Source organism: Nannospalax galili, unplaced genomic scaffold (genome assembly GCF_000622305.1).
Source record: "Nannospalax galili isolate Female #2095 unplaced genomic scaffold, S.galili_v1.0 scaffold448, whole genome shotgun sequence".
In the NCBI taxonomy this organism is placed as follows: domain Eukaryota; kingdom Metazoa; phylum Chordata; class Mammalia; order Rodentia; family Spalacidae; genus Nannospalax; species Nannospalax galili.
This window is the reverse complement of record NW_008359324.1, coordinates 1,883,339-1,902,488: the sequence shown is the minus strand read 5'-3', so window position 1 is coordinate 1,902,488 and position 19,150 is coordinate 1,883,339. Positions and strand designations below refer to the sequence as shown.

The 19,150-nt window shown below is 37.5% G+C and overlaps 1 protein-coding gene across 6 annotated transcripts in view; it reads right to left on the bottom strand.

Annotated features, from left to right (window-relative positions):
• Grik2 (glutamate ionotropic receptor kainate type subunit 2) overlaps positions 1-19,150 on the bottom strand; it is a 771,644-nt gene that overhangs the window by 252,188 nt on the left and 500,306 nt on the right. For all 6 annotated transcript variants that reach the window (XM_008822942.2, XM_008822943.2, XM_029558576.1 and 3 more), the window contains one exon: positions 17,412-17,618. In XM_008822942.2, coding sequence (XP_008821164.1) covers positions 17,412-17,618 — 207 coding nt within the window. The remainder of the gene's footprint in view (positions 1-17,411; positions 17,619-19,150) is intronic.

Below are 19,150 nucleotides of genomic sequence, written 5' to 3'. Positions count from 1 at the left end.
CAAAAATATAAAATATACAGCCAATTTTGAAAGAGATGTACCCTAGCTCAGAAAAATGTTATTGAATAGGTTAATGTTGTTGTAATGAAAGGCTTCTTCTAATAAAAAAAAGTAAAAACCTTGATTAAATAAATCAGAAAATAGCTATACAAAGAGTTATGATGCTTTAATTTCAAGAGGAAGCCATAATAATCTTTATTTCTTTACTTGATCCTTGAATAAGAATAAAAGCATTGGGAAAATATGTAGCATATTCTCAAAAGACTATGAATTTTAACATTTGTTACAGTTTATTGGTAGAACATTTATGTCATTCTTTCAATAAATACTGTTAAATGTTCAACATTCCTAGCACTGTATTAATTATGACTCCCAGTTTGTTGAGATTTTTTGGGAAAACAGTTGGATGCTACCAAGAAAACTTCAATCAGAGGATCAAGGCTGCAGTGAGCAGAGAAGAAAAAATAGTTTCCTAACTTACATTCTAATCAGTCTTATGGCTCATAAATATCATATTTTATAGCTGACCAACAGATCCCAGGATGAATATTCCAGGTCATCAGTGATTACAAAATCACAAAAACTGGTCAACATGATAGAAACAACTCCTAGACTTTAAATACTTTAAAATCTTGACCTGTGTCGAAGACCTGCACACCATGGTAAATTAGACCCCACCCACCTTGACATGATTTCCTTACTCCCTGATTGCTCCATTCTCTCTCCCACTGCCAGAGCAGCTCCATTCTCCAAATGCTGTTCCCTTCCAGCCTTGGGCCTAGGCCCACTGCTGCTTTTCCTACCCCAGATCTCTGGACTAACCTAACCCAGACCCTGCCTATTGTGCCCTGATCCCCTGCACCCACCCTAGTTGCACTCTCCAGCTTCAGAGCCTACATATATTCCACTTGGCTGGTTAGACCCTCCCAATGTTGACCAACAACCAGCCTTGTCCCTACCATCCCCTCCTGAACTTCCTGCCTGAGATTCTTATTAGTCTGTCAGAACCCAGCCAATGGACCCCATATCCTTGAATACCCTTTGGCCTCCCAGAAAGCACTTCATTCATCACCTTGGAACCATCTTGTCCCACCACCACCAACAACAACAAAAAATCAAAAGAACCTGAAGCACAAACCAACTAACTATTCATACTTGAGCAAAAAGCAACAAACTACATCAACAATACAAAACAGAACCAAACTTCAGCTAAACAAAGGCAGAGTAGGATTTTGTATTAGACACACAACGAAAAAAAATATATCCATATGCCAAAATGACTATGCAAAAACACAACATATGTGGAAAAAACAACATAATATGTCCCCAATAAGACCCACCCAGTCCTACAGAAGTGTACTACAATGACAGCCACCCAGGGGACACCCAGGGAGTGAAATTAAAAAGAACAGTCATAAACATCATCAAAGAACATAAAGAGCACACAGAAAAACAACTCAAAGAACTCAAAGAGGATAGGAATAAATTCCGGATTGAAGCTTGAGAATATACAAATATATGATTGACTGAAGTGACAAAAACAATTCAAGACTTGAAAAGTGAATTCACAAAAGAGATAGCAATATTGAAGAAAACCCATGCCGAAAAGGATGGACTTGAAAAATTCAATAAGTCAATTTGAAATGACAGGAGAAAGCCTCACAAGCAGAATGAATGAAATGGAAAACAGAATACCAAGACTGGAAGGCAAAGTTGAAGAACTGGACCATTCAAGCAAAGACTATGAAAAAAATTTAAAAACAAAGAAGTGAAATATGCAGGAAATGTGGGACACCATGAAAAGATCAAAACAATGCCTCATAGGCATAAGGAAAAGAAGACTCTCAGGTAAATGGCATTAACCGGATCTTCAACGGGATTAGAGAAGAAACGTTCCCAAACCAGTCTTATACAGAATACAAAGCAATACAAAAGAAAGATATAAATTACTATACCCAAGGTTATAGAAAGGAAACAAATGAAAGTATAATTACAAACACAAAATAGAATAAAGAACAGAAACAAATAAAAATGACAATGACCAATACATAACTTTAAATATTAATGGGCCTCAACTCTCCAGTCAAAAGACACAGGCTAGTGGAATGGATTAAGAAACAAATTCAATTTTTTTTTTTTTTGCCTGCAAGAAACTTATCTCACCTTCAAGGATAGGCACAACTTTATGATGAAATGATGGGAAAAAATTATCCCACGCAAATGACACTAAAGAACCATTCTAATTCTAAAATATGACAAAATTGACTTCAAAATAAAACTAATCAGGAAAGATAAAGAGGGTCACTCTATTCTGAGCTACGGAAAAGCTGACCAAGACCATATTAAAATCATGAACATATATATACACCAAACTCCAAGTATATCCAATTTCATTTTTTTTTTAAAAAGTGCTACTGGACTTTAAAACAGAAATTAACCCAACTCATCAATATTTGATGATTTCAGTATCCCACTGTCTCTAATAGACAGATTAACTGGACAGAGATCATATGACATCATACATCAAATGGACCTAACAGCCATCAACAAATATTTTACCCAAGCACAAAAGAATATACTTTCTATTCAGCAGCAATTGATATTTCTCTAAAATGACCACATACTGGAGCACAAAACAAATCTCAACAAATGTAAAAAATAGTATAGAGCTGGGGAAATGGGCAGGGGTCACCAACCTCAGCCAAGCAACAATTGGCCGCTGATTACTGCTGGGTGAGGGACAGTTGATCTTTAAGTGAGTGATTCTAGATAGGCTACTAGATTGCACTAGACGAGCTTGTACCAAGGGACCTCTCAGTACACAAACTGTATTAGATCTTAACATATACGACAGAACACGCTATATCCAGTGGGAGAGCTATGGGGTTGTAGGTAGGGGAAAGAGTCAAAATATGACTAATATCTATTATATGACTGCATAAAAATTCAATTAAAAATTTATATTCAGAAAAAGATCAGATAATCTTTCAAAGGAAAACAGCATAAACTGTTTGCTCTTTTAGCAATCTGTCCTAGAACATATATTGTTATTATGTTTGCAATGTATTCTATATGAATTTTCCAGGAATATTTTAATTTTGAAAACATTATACATCAGAAAAGTTGGATTAAGATTTTAATATTTAAATCAGGAAAATAAATCTCTTTGCAGAGTAGAGTGGATAGTAACATTATGGTGTATTCTACTAATCTAACAGTATCTTTGATTTTCTACTAATGCTTCCTTTGTTTAATTAATTGCAATATAAAATTGTCATCCACAAAATTCAAGTGATTTGGTTAGGAAAGACCTAAATATATTTACCTACCTTTAATTGCAAAGGATACATTCTATATTTCCCTAGTAGAGACCTGAAAATAGACAGTAGGAAAACCCCACATATTTTCCCACATATTCTTATATAAGTTTACCATTTGCCATCTTAAGTAAGCACTTGCCATGCATTGTGCCCCTTGTTTTTGATAGCAAAACTAGCACAATTATTGCTTTCTTTCTATACAATTTCATAGGTAAATTTGTTTTTTGTTTTCATTTGTTTGTTTGCTTCTTAATGTTGCTTAGACTGCCCTTGAACTGCTGGGCTCAAATAATTCTCCCACCTAACCCTCCCATGTATCTGGGACTTCAGGTATGCACTACTGTGCTGTGCAGATATATTTGTTCCATAGACCTTAGCTATTTCACTTCTTTATTATGTCAAGAACTTTCATCTTTGCATTTAACAGAGGCATTTAATAGCTTTCCTGTGACATACATAAATCGGCACTACTGTTACTTTTGTTCTTTAACCATCATTCTTATGTGAAACAAAGGTTATGGATCACAAGTACCAAAAGAACAAGGGCACTCTATCCAGTAACCCAGGGAGCTAAGTGACTAGTGGATGAGTGGGATACACATCAATGTAAATAGAGCAAATCAATGTTCTTGGAAGGAGGGAAGGAAGAGCAGGACAGTATAAAACTTTATCATATTACTCAGAATGGCATACACTTCAGTACTAATGAATGGCTTGTTTCTGGAATTTTACATCTAAATATTTGAATCACAGTTCAAGGCAAAGCCATTGATGAGGCAAGGACATTACTAACACCAAATTATCCAATAAATAAAGCTTGATGCTAGCACCATTCCAATTTGACAATAATTAACAATGATAAATTTCAATATCATTAATAACTGCACTAAAACACACCCTTCTTACTGAAATAGTATAAAAATTTTACATTTATATTTCAAGCAGAAAATAAAATACTATAGCAGGGAGATAGAGTAAATATTAAGACAAAGTTAGGATTATTAGTTTTGTCTCTACTCACCATCTGTTATATAAAAGACATTGTATTAAGAAATACATTCAAATGATAGATTCATATTCATTATTATTCCCTAATAACTAATATACCATTATCATCCTTATTTGTATTTAACATTTATGTTTTATTGAATTTTTGTGTACTTCATATACAATACATCAATCAAGTCTAATAATATTTATACCCCCTTCCCCACTGATAGCCTCCCATAGTCCCACTCACCGGAATTCATACATTCTGTCATTTATGTTAAGGACTATTGTGTGAAGTGAGTGTTCCCAGATGTTCCTCAGTCCAAGTTCATACACTGAGTTCCAGTCAGCCCATCTAGAGTTCCACACTTTAGGAAATCAGCTCTTCTTCACCAGCAGTAATCAGTTGCCAATATTTCTTTAGCTGAGACTGGGATCTACTGTCCATTTCCCCAGTTCCATGCTGGGTTTTTGACTGTCTGAGTCTGCATGGGTCCTGTGCATGCTGACATCATTACTGTAGGTTCCCATGAGCAGCGTTCCAGGAGTTTGTAGGACTCTATTTCTATATGGTCACACACCTCTTCCCTAGTTCTTACAATCTTTCTGCCCCTTCTTCCACGATGGTCCCTGAGCCCTGGATGTGTGAAGCTTAGTATAGGAATCCAACAACCACCATTCTGTAGACTCTTAGTTTTTACCCTTTGGACATCTCTGACCTTTTGAGTTCCTGGCCATCTGTTGTATGAGGGAACTTCATTAATGAGAATTGAGATATTCATTATGTCCTCTGTACCCTTTGTTTGCTGTCCTGTGATCCTCAGGTATACAGGTTGCACTGTAGACCTGCCACTTAGGCTTGGGCAATTCACAAATGTCCACGTGTGACTAGTTGTGTACTCTTTAATAGTCTCTGGTGCAAAACAAGCTTCTTTGATGAGTAGTAAATGGGATATTTGCCTGTAAATATAAGGATCCATATTTTGATCATAGTAAGAAAGTACATTCGTATAGGGATGTGACAGTCTTGGGGTTCTCTCCAAGAACAATCACCTCTCCAGCCTTGTGCATTTGGCTTTATTTATAGTGCCACACATAAAGTGGGTTTCCTCCCATTGAGTGGACATTCAGTCCAACTAGGTAGCTGTTGATTGCCCCCAAGATAAAAGTGCCACTATTGCATCAATGTCATATGCTGTGCCAGTCACTGATATGGTTACTTGTTCTTGAAGCTGGTGCTGGACCATTGATTGATGTTCTCCCTTAGCAGCTTGTATAGTGCTCTCCAAAGGTAAGAGAGCTAGCCTGAAACTCATGTATTTTAAGATAATGTGCTCAAGGCATAGCATATAAGAACTTGAACTTAATTCTGCATTACCAAGGACATTTTAGCACACTGTATTGTGGAGAGACAGGGAGTTAAGGTGGTTTTAGGTGGAGTATATACCTTTTAGTTATTTCTGTTTTTTTTTAATTTTTACAGAAACTTTATTGAAAATTTCATACACGCATATAAAATGTTTTAATCAAATCCATGCCCACTCCTTCCCCTCCAACATTCCCCCCTCTGAAGAGGTAACCCTAAAAACTTTTAAAGATTAGATACAAGCTCTCAAATATTTTTGACATTTTTGGCCTTGGAACAGTGTGTTGCTAACAGGCCCAAGGATATTTTGACTTTTAGCCAAGAAACTGGCTACATTTCTTTGGGGTCTTTTTACCCTAACTGCCTAGCCAATTCCTGCCTCCTATTCTTATCACACCATCCTCTGAAGGGGTTATCCAAATTGCCAATAAGGAATAGGGATGCTGACCACTCTGTTTTTCTTTTTTAAAAATGTTTATTTTTGAATGTTTCATACAATTATACAATGTATGTTGAAAATAACCATCTATCAGTACGTCTTTCCACCTCCCCCTAATGCTTCCTACCATAGCTCCCTCCAACTTCTTTCTTAATCTTAGTAATTACTTTCTGATCCCAATTAGTGCTGCCTATATGAACATGGCTATGCTGCCATTCATCAGGGCATGAGAAAACTACTAAAGACCATGTTCTCAAAGGAGAGTGACTATCCTTCCCTCAACATATGTGCCCTAGTTTCCAGTCTTTTCTTTTATATGCTTAATGTGAAGTATTTGTGGCAACCAGGCTACTAGAAACAGGTCACTGGTGGTGGATGCCTTAAGAATGGGGATACATGCCAAATCAGACAAAGGCCAGAATGGAGGGAAGGAAATGGGCATCCGGCAGGGCCTAGTCTGGGAACTGTTGGAGACTGATTATTATTGGGTGAGGGAGTGCAGACCTTATGTACAATCTCTAGGTAGGCTGGCTAGACTCCAGTGGACAAATTTGCACTGAAGGACATCTGGATGCAAATGCTTGACTGGATAGGACATGTATGGTAGAATCCATGAGGTCCAGTGGGGTAACATAAGGGAGCATGGATGAGGGAGGAAGTTTAAATTTGTTTAAGAATGGTTGTATGAAATATACAAAGGCTCAGTAAAAAGAAGTGGGGATAGTAAAATAATGGTGAAATGAAAGTAGAGAAGGGATGGAAACTTTCATTCATGGACAGGGGACTGGAGGATAGAGAAATAAGATGGTGGTTGAAAGCTTAATAAAACTGAGAGACACATGGAGAACATGGAGAACCTATATGGAAACCAAGAGAAAAATTCAATTAGAAGTTAAAGTAGCATCATAAAAAAGGAAAGTTAAGGGACATACTCAGGGTTTAAGGTTTAAGTTGAGATAGGGAGATTAGAGAGAGGTGAGGGTAAGGTGTGGGTTTTCCCAAACTAAGGGTAAACAAAGTGTTAAGAAAAATCCACTTTTTGTTTGTCGAAAATTTTATAATATATGCATTATTGGTCTGGGAGGTCCCAGCAGCCCTAAAACAATACAGGGTGCTGCCATTGCTCTTGGTTGCCCACCAAAACAAGACGGTAAGGCCCTACTGTGGAAGACACCACTCATTTCAGATGTAGGACATACACAAATCAACTGTGAATTGAAAAAAAAATTGGTCTGGCTAGCTTACATATTGCCAAGCAGTGCTATGTAAGCTGTTAGGGAAGAAAATACACTAATGGTCCTACCTAACAATGGCCCATGAATGTGATAATACTAACCTGCTGGCAAGATACGTCCATTGATGCAATAGTGATATGACAGATATGGTGGCAATCAATCCCTTTATGACTGGATATAAGACCAGCTTCACAGGAGGAATTCATGCCTAACACTTTAAACCTGCTCAAAAGCCTATACCTGGGGGGATCACAGGCTCAAGTGGTGGAACCTATTGTTGCTGTTTTGCTAAATGATCATGCTGTTCGTAACTGCATTCTAAATATCTATGTATTTAGTCAAAATTTATGTTTATACTCATTTCATATAATTTTCTTTCCCCAATACAGGAGTTGCATAAGTGGAGCCTGTTGGTGATTATCAATTATCTTCCATCTATTTAGGGTTTCCATATTAATACTTTGATGGCATGTCCACATTCTATATTCTTTTAATCTTCCTGTAACATTAATTTTGATTAATTTTTCACCTATCAAATGTAGTATATATTTAAAGAGTCTAGAAAAGAGTCTGGCATATAATAAGTATTAATTGCCTGCACACCCAAATTCACACACATGTAAAAACTACATTAAGTATGATATAAATGACAAGACTAGATCTCAAAACTCCATATGAGGATGAATGATTCAGGAAGAATCATCTAGACTGTCATTTCTCAACTTTAACCTTTGAATTATTCTAAAATGGGCATATGTTTCAAGATGGTTGAATGAGTTCACACCACCCCTATGTACACTGTGTGGGCACAGCTGAAATTTTGGGGAACAACGCCTCTATCTACTTCTACAGACCAAAACTACAGACCAAAAAAGTCAGTGAGCCTAGAGCACTGTACCTACTTCAGCAACACTGACAATTAGTTGAGATAATTCTTTACTGTAAGGAGCTGTTTTGTTAGAAGTTTAGGAGTGCATTGAAAACCTAGAGCAAACAAACTTTTTTTCAACTTTTTCAAATAAACAAAGAGAAAAGAGAAATTTGATCTCCAGTTGATAACCAGGTTCCTTGAACAACAATAGATCATTTGGAATATCATGTAGACAGATTCTTATAAGACTAAAATTTGTCAGGGCTAAGGAGATGGCTCAGTGGTTAAGAGCACTGACCATAGTTCCAGTTCCAAGCGATCCAACACCCTCTTCTGACCTCTGTAGGCATTACACAACATGGGTGCACTGACATGCAGGCAATACACTCATATATATAAAATAAAAATAATAAATTTTTTTAAAAAGAATAAAATTTGTAGTTAAAACATTAAAGCCAAATGTATTCATAAAGCAGTGAAAGAGAGGTTGCATTATGGGCAATTTGTTGCTGTTGTTTCTTTTGAGATTGGCATGGTTGAATTATGTTCTTCAGGCTGGCCTCAAACTCATAACTCTACTGACTCTGCACCATGACTGTTTCGGATTTTCAGGTGTGTATCATCACCATGATCAAGTCAGCTTTATTCCAGAGATGCAGGAATGGTTCAATATATGTAAGTCAATAAAGGTCATAAATCAAATAAATGGACTCAAAGACAAGACCCACACAGTCAACTCAATAAATGCAGAATAAGCCTTTGACAAAATTCAACATGCATTTATATTCAAAGTCCTAGAGCAAATTGGACTGAAGGAAACATACTGCAACATAGTTAAAGGCATATACAACAAATCCACAGCCAACATCATTCTAAATGGAGAAAAACTAGAAGCATTCCCATTCAAATCAGGAACCAGATGAGGCTGTCCACTATCTCCACCCCTTTTTAATGCTGTGCTTGAAACTCTTGCAAGAACAATAAGAAAAGAGAATGAAATTGAAGGACTAAAATTTGGAAAAGAAGAGGTCAAATTATCCCTTTTTGCATATATGATATTTTATCTAAGAGAAACCAACAATTCAATCAGAAAACTCTTAGGAATGATTAACACTTTCGGTAAAGTGGCAGGTTACAAAATTAATTTACAAAAGTCAGTAGCCTTTCTATAAACCAATAACAAGCAATCAGAGAAAGAGTACATAGAAACACTCCCTTTCACAATAGCGTCAAAAAAAAAAAAAAAAATCTTGGAATAAACTTGACCAAAGGTATTAAAGACCTCTACAATGAAAATTCTAAATCTTTAAAGAAAGATATTGAGGAAGACATCAGAAGATGGAAGGACCTCCCATGCTCATGGACTGATAGAATTAATATTGTGAAAATGATCATCCTTCCAAAAGCCATTTATAGATTCAATACAATGCCAATCAAAATCCCCATGATATTCTTGATAAAATTAGAACTGCAACTGACCTGAAACCATTTCCCTTGAAGGCTAGCTCTCATAGCTTTGGAGAAGGCTATGAAGGTTCCAAAGGAAAATCTCAATGGATCATCCAGCACCAGCTTCAAGTCCAAACAACCACATCAATGGCCAGCATACCATACATTGTTGGTGGAGTACTAGAACTTTTAATTTAGGGGCAATCAACAGCTACCTAATTTGACAAAAAGCCTACTCAAAGGGAGGGAACTCAAGTGTGGTACTGTAAGCATAACCTAATACACATGGCTGGAGTGGTCATAGATTGTGGGAGACAGGCTTGAGCCTAGGGTAAAAGTCTTATTTACAGCCATACAGCAGGCCCGAGGCAACTGCCCAACTGCTGGAGCCACAAGGAATGCCTTGTGACATTTGTTCCCATTGGCAGATCATGAGACTGATGCCTAGAGCTCGCCACTCCCTAATTGCCACTCTTGGAATCCAAAATTGCAACACTTAGATATTGCAACAGTCAGAGTCATGTGTTCCAGGAATCCAGGCTCTGCAATCTGAAATCCAGTATGCTAATGAAGCATCCTACCTACTATTCTGTGATAGGATGCTAAGTCTGTTATGCTAATAAGGCATCCTACTTGCTGTACTGTGATAGGATGCTAAACCTGTTATGCTAATAAGGTATCCTATTTGCTGTGCTGTGATTGGACAACTGCCCCTATATGGCTTGTGCCTTCCTGCAATAAAGCAGACCTCTGTCACTGAACCTGGTCTCCTGTGTCTGAATGTGGCTCCGCTGGTACAGTCTCCTCACCAGCCCTGGGGTCTGGGACTGGGCAGAAGCAGCGATGACAGAAGACGGCACCGGGCAGGCAGAAGAGCGGCCTCAGCCCAGGGCAAGCAGAAGAGCAGCCTCAGCCCAAGGCAAGTGGAGGAACAGCCTCAATGCCTGTGAGAACAAAGGAGTGGCACCCCCGAGAACAGAGGAGTGTCCACTGCTGTTGGTGACCACAATAGATCTTAAAGAAAACCCCAAGACTGTCACATCGCTAGACTAATGTGATTTCTTATTATGTGCAAAATATGTATCCTTATATTTAAAGACAAATATCACAGTCACCACTCTTGAAAGAAGCTCATTAAAAAAAAAAATCCTTTCATGTAAAAAAACAAAAGGAAGAAGGTCATTTTGCACTAGTCAGAGACTATTTCCAAATACCACAACTGGTCACACCTGGACACTGTCTATGAATTGCCCAAGTCTAAGGGACACATCTACACTGCAACCTCTACACCTAAGGCTCATGGAACATAGAATGGGGGTAAAGAAGAGGAAACTAATGAATCCCTAAGTTCTCAATAATGAAGCTCCCTCTTGCAGCTGAGGGTCAGGAATGCAAAAGGTCACAAATACCAAAGTGGCTGCTGACTAATGGTCCTTAGACAGGATCCCTTTATTAAACTTCACTCACCAAAGGCTCAGGGACCATTGTAGAAGAGGGGGCAGAAAGACTGTAAGAGCCAGGGAACAGGTGCATGACCATGTGGAAACAGAATCCTACAAGCTCCTGGGAACCTGCTCATGTGATTCTATGGCAATGGTGTCAGCCTACACAGGTCCCATGCAAAATCAGACTGACAATAACCCAGCATAGAACAGGGAAAATGAATAGCAGACTCCAATATTATCAGAAGGAATGTCGACAACTGATTACTACTAGATGAGGAAAGGTTGATCTTCCAAAAACAAGGGACTCTAGATAGGCTGACTAGACTCAGTGGAAGTACTTTCATTAGGGAATGGCTGGGGATGCTGGTAACACAGTGGGCCTTAACAGGGATGACAGAGTATATGGACTCTGAACAATCTCCCAATACAAAGCAAACAAAAGATTTGAGAGTATATTAGAAGTGTACATAAATACACTATAATTTAATTTCCCTGGGCCTGCAAATACATTATTGTCCCTACATAATCAGGGCATTAGGGCATTGGAAATTCCCGAAGAATTTTATGCAAGGGGTGGTCATGATCAAATTTATCTTTCTATAACAAGACTAACAGAACACAACACAGATAATGGAGGAGAAGGGAAATACCATCATGCTAAAGTGTCAGTCCAGTTACAGTGAGGATGGACAGAGTTGGGCAGTTTTCTAATTTACTTAAGAAGCATGCCAAATAAACCCTGTGGGAATGAGAAATAATCGAAAATGACTACAAAACCTTAGTTTGGGAAAATGTATTAAATTGTAACATGTCCAGACAGGAGAAAGTCTTCAGAAAGAATAGACCCAGGAAAGATTAATGATGGATTCTGTCAGGACATGCTGGATTTGAGGTACTTTTGAAATATTCATGAGTAAAATATACCAGATGGAGTAAGATAGATGTAAAGCTCAGGGCTGAAGTTATAGAATGGTGAAAGTTAAGTATGAGAATGGTAATTAAGCTCAGAAAGGATAATACTGGGCAAAGGATAAGCAAAGGGAGAGGTTCAATGTGCTGATATGATTAACATTGTGAATTGTTAACAGATACAAAATACATATTGACAAATACAAATACAATAAGGTTATATATAGAAAGCTTATATTGACAATTGTCATTATTGTTGTTTAATATGAAAACACTGAATGTTAACAACCAAGGCTAAAAAAGGCAACAGAGTAGTGTGGAAGTAATAAAAAAAAACCCTGCAACCATAGGCTAACACCTAGTATGGAAAGATAAAATACAAATGGACAGGAACAGCAGAGAGAATAAATGCATAAATACTTGAATAGGTATCAGTAGTCCCAATATCACAAATTATCTTCTTAAATAAACATGAAATGGTAATCATCACTTATTCCTCCTTTTGGTGTGTACGTAATGCTGAGAGTCAAACCTACAACCTTCTGCATGCTAGGCAAAATCCCTACCCTTGAGCAATAGGAAGTTTTGAGTCCTTCATTATTATGCCCTTTCCCACAGTCTAAAGCACAATATTTCCTAGTCATCATTTTGTACTCTTTAATTCCTTGAAGAAACATAAACAAATAATCCAAAAAAGAAAAAATTATAGACTAAAAATTTTTCAGAATTGAATCCAGAAAACCCAGTTAAAAAAGCATTAATCAAGTATACATGTAAACAAATATATTCGTAAAGACATTTGTGATCTAAAATCCCTGTGTTGTGACTAAATGAAGTCTCACATGAACTGTGTATTCACAGTTTTGCAGTGAATATAATTTTTTCAAGATTTAGTTGATAAATTTAGTTGTGAAACAATGAGCACAATTTGAGATATTTTAAGAAATTATTAGGATAAAACTGCACTATCCTTGCCTGGAAAATCTAGGACTGCTGGTGGGATATTAAGAGATCAAACTGATGAAATATCAGACACAAATTTTGATACCATGGGTTGAATCACACCCAGTAACTTTTCTGAGATTGCCTCCTATTAAAAATTTAACATTTGTATAACCAGATTAGCTTAGATGATTAAACAATTGTCTTTAATTTGTTTTCCTATTATGTATTCAGTTGTTTAAATTTAAGTACCGTTTAAGAAAAAAGAACAAACAATTTTGGAAGACCTTAGACTTCCCATATAATCAACTATTACAGGCTAAGCTAAACACATACCTTTAATTTTTAATTATGGGAATTAAAATTTTTTTTTCTCATATATTCTTTCCTTGCCTGGGTCCAGAATATCATTCGTGTATGTGTGTGTGTGTGTGTGTGTGTGCTCATATCATACTGAAAGCAGCAACATTGAAAGCAGTGAGCCTGCAATAAATGGTGTAAGCAACATGTAGGCTTAGGTTGACAGCATCTGTTTGAAGTTGTCTACATTGTTCTGTGTCAGTGGGCGTCATAAAAAGCAACATCTTCTCTTCTATAATCTGTTTAAAGGTATTCTCATACAAACTTCCTCTTTCCTTCCCCATGCAATGTTTGACATGCCTTTTAACATAATACAAAAAGATTAAAAGGAAATACTTTCTAAAAGGGTTATATTGCTCCTTCTAGACATCATAGGCTAACAAAATAAAACCTAATGCCAGGAATGGGCTTCCTCTATCAAAGTTGTTGACCAGGGGTGTCATATTTTCAAACCATCATGGCCATTGCCCCTGCTCTTTGTTCCCCACCAGAACTTAATGGTAAGACCCTATTACTGAAGACACTACATCCATGAGCCATAGAAAAAACAGGAAAAATTAAGATGGTGCTGACTTCAGAACCTCATCTTTACTGGCTAGCATTCATCATGCTGAAAGGATTGTGCATGCCAGAGAAAGGAAAAAAATATCATCAACCTTACCCATCTGTGAATCCTGTGAACTACAAAAACAACTGGCCTGACAAGATATGTCCACCAGTGCAATAAAGGCATGAATTTTATGGGAGTAAACAACCACTCTCGAATTGGATTTAAGATGAATCCTATGCATGATATCGATATCAGGAATAGAAACCTAAGGCTAGACTGGTCACAAGGCATAGGGAGAGCCTAATGCCAGCTTTCTACTAAATTGTTATGATATTAAACTGACTACTGATGACTTATTGTTATACTCATAGATTATTGCATCTCTCAACTCTCACCAGAGAATCTTTCTTATGCTACAGATGGTGATAAACACAGAAAGCCACAACTGGTCAATGTGCAGAGAACAAGAAACTGCAGAGGGGAAGAAGAAGGATTATATAAAGAACTATGGGGATAAAGGGGAAGAAGGAGCTCAAGAGGGAAGAACCATATGAGACAGGTGTCATCAAGGACAAAATGGAGAAAATGAATGTACTTTAACTAGGGAGGGTGGGGGGGATGGCAAGACAGGGAGAAAGAGGAAAGATAAAAATGACTAGGTGGTTTAAAAAACCAGGGGGAAATGTATTAGTTCAAAAACCTATTAAAAATTACACATACGATAGCTCCACATGAGCTCATGTGTATAACAAAAGGCTATATAACAAGCAACAGTACCAGACAGGAGAAACCTTCCTTCAAGTTGTTGGATAGTCCAAGAGACTCTCCAAACTACATAACCCTTGATTGCCTCCTAGAACTTGAAGGTTTTCCCTCTTGCTGAAGATAGGACAGACTTGGGACACTGGATTTGAAACAATGGTGCTAGAACTGACCCGGCAACCACTTCCCTTGAAGACTAGCTGTCATACTTTTGAAGAACACTATGAAAGTTGTTATGGAAGAACATCAATTGGTGGTACAACCCCAACTTCAAGGCCCAATAGCCATAACAATGACCGGCACTTCAAATAGCATTGTTGCAGTAGTGGCACTTTTACCTTGGGGATAAAGCTACTTAATTCGATTTAAAGCTTGCTCAGTGGGAGGAAATTCATATGTATTACTGTAAACATAGCCAAATACACATGGCTGGAGAGGTCTTAGAACTTAGAGAAAACCCCAAGGCTTTCACACACCTAGGCAAATGTAGTTTCTTACTATGTGTTAAATATGGATCTTTATATTTACAGACAAGCATTCCAGTCACCACTCATCAAAGAAGCAGCTTTTACAATAGATGGAGACCACTACAGAGCTCCACAGACCAGTCACAGGGAGAGATGCCCAACTTTAAGTGACATATCTACAATGGAACCTCTACAACTAAGGCTCACAGAACATAGAACAAAGAGTAGAGAATACTAATGCATTTCTCAATGCTCATTAATGAAGCTCCCTCATGCAACAGAATGCAATGGAAACAAAGTCCAGAAATAGCCAAAAAAAAAAAAAAGACTCTGCAGAGTTTACGTTCTTGGACAGAACTCCTCTTTTAAACTTCACCCACCCCAGGCTCAAGGACTGTTTCAGAAGAGGGGGCAGACAGATTGTAGTCAGGCAGGGGAGGAAGTGCATGACCATATGGAAATAGAGTATTACAGGCTCCTGGGATCTTGCTCATATGAACTTACAGCAATGTGTCAGCATGCACAAGACCCATGCAAAGTCAAGCAGACAAAAACCCAGGATAGAACTGTGGAAATAGGCCCCAATCTTAGCCGAAGAACTATTGGGCAACTGCTGGGTAAGGAAGAGTTTATCTTCTTCAAGAGAGTGACTCTAGATAGACCGACTAGACCTTGCGAATGAACTTGCACTGACAGACACCTGGGGATACTAACGGACTTGATAGGCCCTAACATAAATGACAGAATGCATGAAATCCAGTTAGGTGGGTATGGGAGAGCACTGATAGGGAAGACGGTATAAGATGATTAAGATGTTCTGTACGATATGCACAAAAATTCAATAAAAATACAAAAATTTTATAAAATTATCTAATATTTTATCACGTTCCAAAATACTTTGTAAAGGAAATAAAATGCCATGTTTAGGGGCTGGAGAGATGACTTAGAAGCTAAGAACACTGGCTGCTCTTGCAGAGGACCTGTGTTCGATTTACAGCACCCACATGTGGCTAACAACCATCCATAACTCCAATTCCAGGGGAATCCAACACCATCTTCTGACCTCCCCCAGGCTTTGTACTACACAGGTGCACTTAGCAAACATGTAGGTAATACACTCATATACATAAAATAAAAACAATAAACACATTTTTTCAAAAGAGATAAAATAAATGCCCTTTTTATACAGAACTTCTAAGAAGTAGCTTATAAAATCAGACGCTCATCTAAGAAACTCTTAATAAACTCAATGGCTTAAACACTAAAAGAAGATAAGAAGAAAGGGCATTTGTTGGGAACAATGGTTTCAAAAGGAGAGGGAGTAAACGAGAGAGGAGAATAGGCAGGTGAAAATGACTAAAAATCATTATATACATCTAGGAAATTGCCAATAATAAAATAAAATTTAATATAAAATTCGATATAAAAAGTAATATGTAAGTTGTCTGTATTTTCCACTTTCATGGAAAGAACTTTGCATTGTTTGAGAATTTCATATATGAATACGGTTTTCTAAGTCCTTCCCTTCCTGCTCTTCCCGTACCTTCTCTGCTCTCTTCTCATCCATCACTTTTCACTCCTAACATCCTGTAGTCTTTTATTTAGGCGGAAGCACTAATATTTTTCTTGTAATTGTTTCTTTTTGCTTGTTTTTGCAGTATTGGAAATTGAACATAGGGCCTTAAACATGGTAGGCAAACTTTCTAACATGACACTATATTCCAAGTCTTCTTTTTACTTTGTATTTTGAGACAGTATCTCACTAAGTCACCCAAGCTAGACTTGAATTTGTGTTCCGTGTCTCTCATCCTTTCATGCAGTTGGTATTACATCCCTGTACCACCAGGCCTGGCTTTACAATGATTGTTTAAGGAAAATTATTTTTATTATTTTGTAGAATCCTTATCTTACTAATAATTATATACCCAATATTTTCTAATATGTAACTCTTAAAAATAAACTCAAATATCACAATATCATTCTATTTTTCTTTTTCATATAGACATAATGGTCTTATTTCTAAGAATTCTAGGTTAGTGTAAGAATTTAAAATTTGCATTACTTATTCCTCCTGATTAAGAAGTTAGCATTATGGAAATAAAGAAGTCACTGTTGGGAAATCACACCATCATTTAAAAATTAAAGTCATATATAAAGGTATTAAACTATCTAGTGCAAGCTAATTTAAAGTAGAAGGCATATATGAAATTCTCAATTTTTTACATTGATTGACCTACTTTGAATTAAATAATAGAAAACATGTAAAAATAAACCAAAAGCAGTAAGCAGCGAGAAAAGGTACTTACATGATCAATTAGTTCACGAACCATCCCGTTCCATTGACCATTCGCATCATCCTGGGCTCCATATTTCCCATCCTCCACAAGCCTAATTTCGTATGTAAAGCCGAGGATTGTAGACAATTCTCTCAGGAGATCAATACAGTAGCCCTCAAATCGATCATTCCCATAGAGAGGTTTATCAGATTTCTTAAATAGGACATAGGGTTCTTCCTGAAACATTGAACATGAAAAAATGACGTATCAGTTAATCCTGAAACAGCATCATAGTGACACCTTTTCCTGGGAGACTTTCAGAAAATAGTCAATTTTTCTTCTAATTATTTTTAATACAGTTTGAGATATTAAGAAAAGAGATACTGAGGTTGCTTAGGGAATATTTGTGCCTTATAAGAGAATATCTAACTATTAACATACCACTATGTACATATAATAAAAATGACACATTGCCTAATACTATACTAGTATATGATATTTGATATATGTTCACATTAAATATTTATAATTTGAACATGATTAAAATATCCCAATTTGAATTATACCTCTTAATTAATACCTGGTAAACTGTTTCAGTAAGATCTATGAATAAAATGAATAAAAACATTCATCAACTTCTGGTTTCCTATATACAATTCAAGTGAATACTGTAATATATTATTACATTTTATTATAAAACTATGAAAACTTCACATTCTACACTGAATTGTAGGGGAGAAAAGTAGCAGCTGCATTCAAGTACAAAATTACAGTTTAACACTCATCAGTTTTGCACACATTCACCAATGTCATTTTGTGACTTCCTACTGTGAGCCAGCTCCCCCTCCTCCTTTCAACATAAAATGGAAATCCTTGAGTCATAAACTTCTTTTGTAGAGAAAAAAACAGACATTAAATTCCTAAAAGAGTATAACACAGAGCTTCAAATAAGGGTTAATGCTTTTAAAAACAAAAACAAAAACAAAAAAAACCTGGCTTCCCTGGGCCTGCATGACCCGTAGGCCTCTCTCTCCATGGTAAATCCAACTCACCCTCTGATGTTGACTCCCTCAGGCCCATTCACCCTCCCATCACCCTGCTGGTCTCTCCTCCTAGCCTGGGTCCTGTCCTATTCCTTGTCTTGGCACCCCAGACACCTGGGGAATCACCACTGCTTCCTGTCCCTTTGCATCCAGACCAACTCAGTTACTTCTTGGGTCCCCAGGAGCACTCTGGGCCTGGACCCACACTCACCTCCCTCTACCTCCCTAGGCCTGCACTACCCGCCAGCCTCTTTCCTGGGCACCGGGGCTGACCTTTCCTCTTCCTGATCCTTTGTATCCAGAACAACCGAGCTCCTCAGTGCAGTCCCCAAGAGCCCTTGGGGCCTTTTCCCACCCCCATCTCCCTCTGCATATCTGGGTGGCATGGCCACCAGCTGCCCTAGACCAGCATCTTTCCTGGGTCAAGCTCCCAGGCCACTCCAACCCCCAAATTCCTGAGGCCAAAAATCTTTCCTGGAGGGATCCAGACCTTAAGAGATAGCCTGAAAACATCTGATCCTCATCTGACTTGGGCCTCTGTGGGAACTCATGAAGACAAAAGCAATCTTGCCACTCCAATATAAAATCAAAAGAGAGAACTGGAAGCTTAGAGTAACCAGCTTTTCATGCCGAAAAAGTAAACCACAAAGACATATAAAGTTCACAGAAAGAAGCAGACCTAAACTTGAAGGCCTGAGTCTCACACAAGAATCAGAAACTACAAAA